Genomic DNA, 3,294 nt, shown 5'->3' on the forward strand with positions numbered 1-3,294 from the left:
AAGATAGTATGGAATATGGTGATTTCTATAGCATCATAGTTATTTTTATTCAGAGGTGAAATTGTGCAATAAATCCGATTACCAATTCAAGATCCGTCTACAGTCACATAACACCTGATAGTATTTATGTCATTCCCAATAGATTTACATCATCACTATGGATCATCTGGTTTCCGTGGTCTTTCCTAATGGCGTATTACAAACCCAAGTTCATAAGCGTAAACAAAAACATTTCCGTGTTTCAGGAAATTATGAATACGAAACGCATCACATAAATGTTTACCTAGGCCTATATGGATTTCATTATAGTATTCGCATAAAAACATTTTAGTAAGATTAACTAGTTTCATAAGTACCCCTAACTCAATAAGAATGTTGTACAATACTTCCTCCTAACTGAAACATAGGCTTTCTTGAAGTCAACGAATAGCTAATGTACTGTCTCATTGTACTCCAAATTTATTCCTCCAGTATCTGATGAATGGAAAAATCTTATCAGTGTTTGTCTTTCAGATATTCACTGGTTGGTTCCAGTAAAGTCCATTAGCATTGCGTCTTAACATCGTTCAGATTATCTCAATTTATTTGGCTCGGATAGCGTAAAAGTTCCAATTTGGCTTCTTTCCGGTCTGTTAGTTTTAACAGCCTTCGTCGAACCATGGCTTATACTGCATCAATTCGTAATAACTTAGATTCTCCTGGCTGAAATTGTCATATTCTCGCTAATAGTTTCCCAACTTGCGAATCTCTTTCAGATTCTAACCTCACAGTGTTACTTACGTCATACCTCGTTTAGCTTATTGCGATTTTACGTCTCCGCATGAAACTATTCCTTGCTCGATTACTTACTGCCAGTCTCTCCCTAACTTCTGCAACAACGACACATTGATCAGGTACCACACTCAGGTCCTCTGAAAGGCCGCACGTCAACTAAACTTGAATTCCGTTTATCTACAAAACTGTGGTAAATCTAACTGTGTGTCTTTTCATCCAGTATTATTACAAGGAGCCTTGCGAAGCGGTGGAACGCTATATAGACTTCGCGAAGAGTGTCGACGACAAGAAAAAGGTTGCCATGAAAGCAGGAACCGAGGAATATATCGGTGAGTAGATTGCACAGCTCTGCACTGCTAATGAACTTTAAAATCACACATTCCATTATCTTAAAATTAAGTAAATTCGGACAGCAGAGCGAAATTATTTCAGCTTATCAAGATATCCGTGTTAGCATTACAGTTTGGGGGAAATGCCACGAGGATTAGTTATAAGAATGTAACTGATTTAAAGGTATACTGAATCAGTATCCTTTTCCAAATCGTCATACATATTTCCATAACTGCTTACTGTGAGATTTTAGATTTTCTTCCACCGATTTTTGCCAATGAAATATCTCTGAGCCTATATGGTTGTTTCAACTAATTTGCTGTAAANAAATCACTGCATAATCCCAAGATGAATATCTCTTGTAACATCTTTAGAAAAATATTTATAGATGAGCAGGATTTGTAGACGTAAAGTCAAAAATTTGAAGCCGTTGGCACGATAATTATGTTGATTTAAATAGAGGAAAGAAGCGGTGGAACGAATCAAACCCCCTTTCAGTTTTGTGTAGTAGTGACAATTAGGGGAAAGTGAACCATACGAGTAAATTCCAACCGATATAAGGGGTATTTAAGATATCTAATCAGTTCTCTAAAAACCCGAAGTAATGTCCGATAATAACAACTTCGACATCAGGAGCCAATCAATGATTGTCAATAAACAAGTTACGGCCACCAAGTACAGTAATTTCTACCCATATATATTCACGAAAATATTCAAGTTCCGATCTAAGTTTGGCGCCCGAAACTGCTTCAGAAACAGCAACTGAAGCTCCTCCGGCACGTGATTCAGTTCGAAACCCTCGATGAATACGATATACAGTATGAATTTCGGGGAAAAGTTTTTGGTTGGAAGAGGATTCAATTAGCCATGTTTTCGTTAACCTTAAAATTTTAAAATTGAGAGAGCATACATTGTTAAAAATTGTAGTAGACTTTTGTTAATAATAATAATAATAATAATAATAATACGAAGGAAAGTACGAAAATACTCATAACGAAGTTAGAGAAGGTAGCAAAGAAGTAGACAAGAAGACAATGAGAGGCAGGGAAAAAGGAAGACGAAATAATGATAAAAATTTAGTTTTCTTTTCTCTATGTCTGAATGCCATAGAATTCATAACTTCAGAAAAACTGCTTCCTTTCTCTTTAGTTTGTTAAAAAAAAGTGAAGGTCATGAAGACATATGGGGGAGTGGAGACACAGCTCCGATATTCTTTAGACCTTCAGCTTTACGCCCCGGCCGCAAACACCTGCGGAAATCACCTGCCGTAAAAATTGAATAGGAGGTTGGGAGGGCCCAAGAACCGGTTGAACGCTGTGGGAAATAGAAACTCTTGTCCTCTTGACTTGGGTATGGAAGGGTTGACAACGGGGTACATTTTGTATGATATTATCCACAGGATGAGGGTTCAGCTCGAATCAAAGAATCCATTTAAACAGAATAACAGAGGAAGGTAGTGATACCTGCATATAAAAAAAAGTTCATTCTCTAACAAGGACTTTGGTCTCTTACAGAACTTCCAATAACCAAGAACACAGTTTATGTGATGCGTCCCACAATCTATCCAGTGCGGTACAAAGAACAAAGTTTCAGCAATATCGGCTACAACTCTAGTGGGCGAAAAAGCAGGATTCCTGTGAAGTCAGCCGCAACCGTTCTGCAGTCCAAGGTGAAAAGTTCCGGCAATATCACCCACAACCCTAGTGAAGGAAAGAGCAGGATTCCTGTGAAGTCAGCCGCAACCGTTCTGCAGTCCAAGGTGAAAAGTTCCGGCAATATCACCCACAACCCTAGTGAAGGAAAGAGCAGGATTCCTGTGAAGTCAGCCGCAACCGTTCTGCAGTCCAAGGTGAAAAGTTCCGGCAATATCACCCACAACCCTAGTGAAGGAAAGAGCAGGATTCCTGTGAAGTCAGCCGCAACCGTTCTGCAGTCCAAGGTGAAAAGTTCCGGCAATATCACCCACAACCCTAGTGAAGGAAAGAGAAGGACTCCTGTGAAGTCAGCCCCAACCGTTGTGCAGTCCAAGGTGAAGAGCTTCAGCAATATCAGCCACAAACCTAGTGGGGGAAAGGTTAAGATAGTACACCGGAAGCTCGACTACAGTAATGTGAAGGCCAAGGTCAACACAGGGAGCATCACGAAATAAGGGGGTGACTGGAGCGGTGACATGTAACACGGTCCAAATAC

General features: G+C 39.5%; 1 protein-coding gene across 1 annotated transcript; it reads left to right on the plus strand.

The window, feature by feature from the left end:
• Positions 1-994: 994 nt before the first annotated feature.
• On the plus strand, positions 995-3,253 carry LOC111871949 (microtubule-associated protein 4-like; the record flags this gene model as incomplete). The annotated part of the gene is made up of 2 exons (XM_023865376.1): positions 995-1,103; positions 2,619-3,253. Coding segments are annotated over 2 exons (744 nt in total), but the record flags the coding sequence as incomplete, so codon positions are not given.
• Between the last annotated feature and the right edge of the window lie 41 nt (positions 3,254-3,294).

Source organism: Cryptotermes secundus, unplaced genomic scaffold, assembly GCF_002891405.2.
Source record: "Cryptotermes secundus unplaced genomic scaffold, Csec_1.0 scaffold23734, whole genome shotgun sequence".
NCBI lineage: Eukaryota > Metazoa > Arthropoda > Insecta > Blattodea > Kalotermitidae > Cryptotermes > Cryptotermes secundus.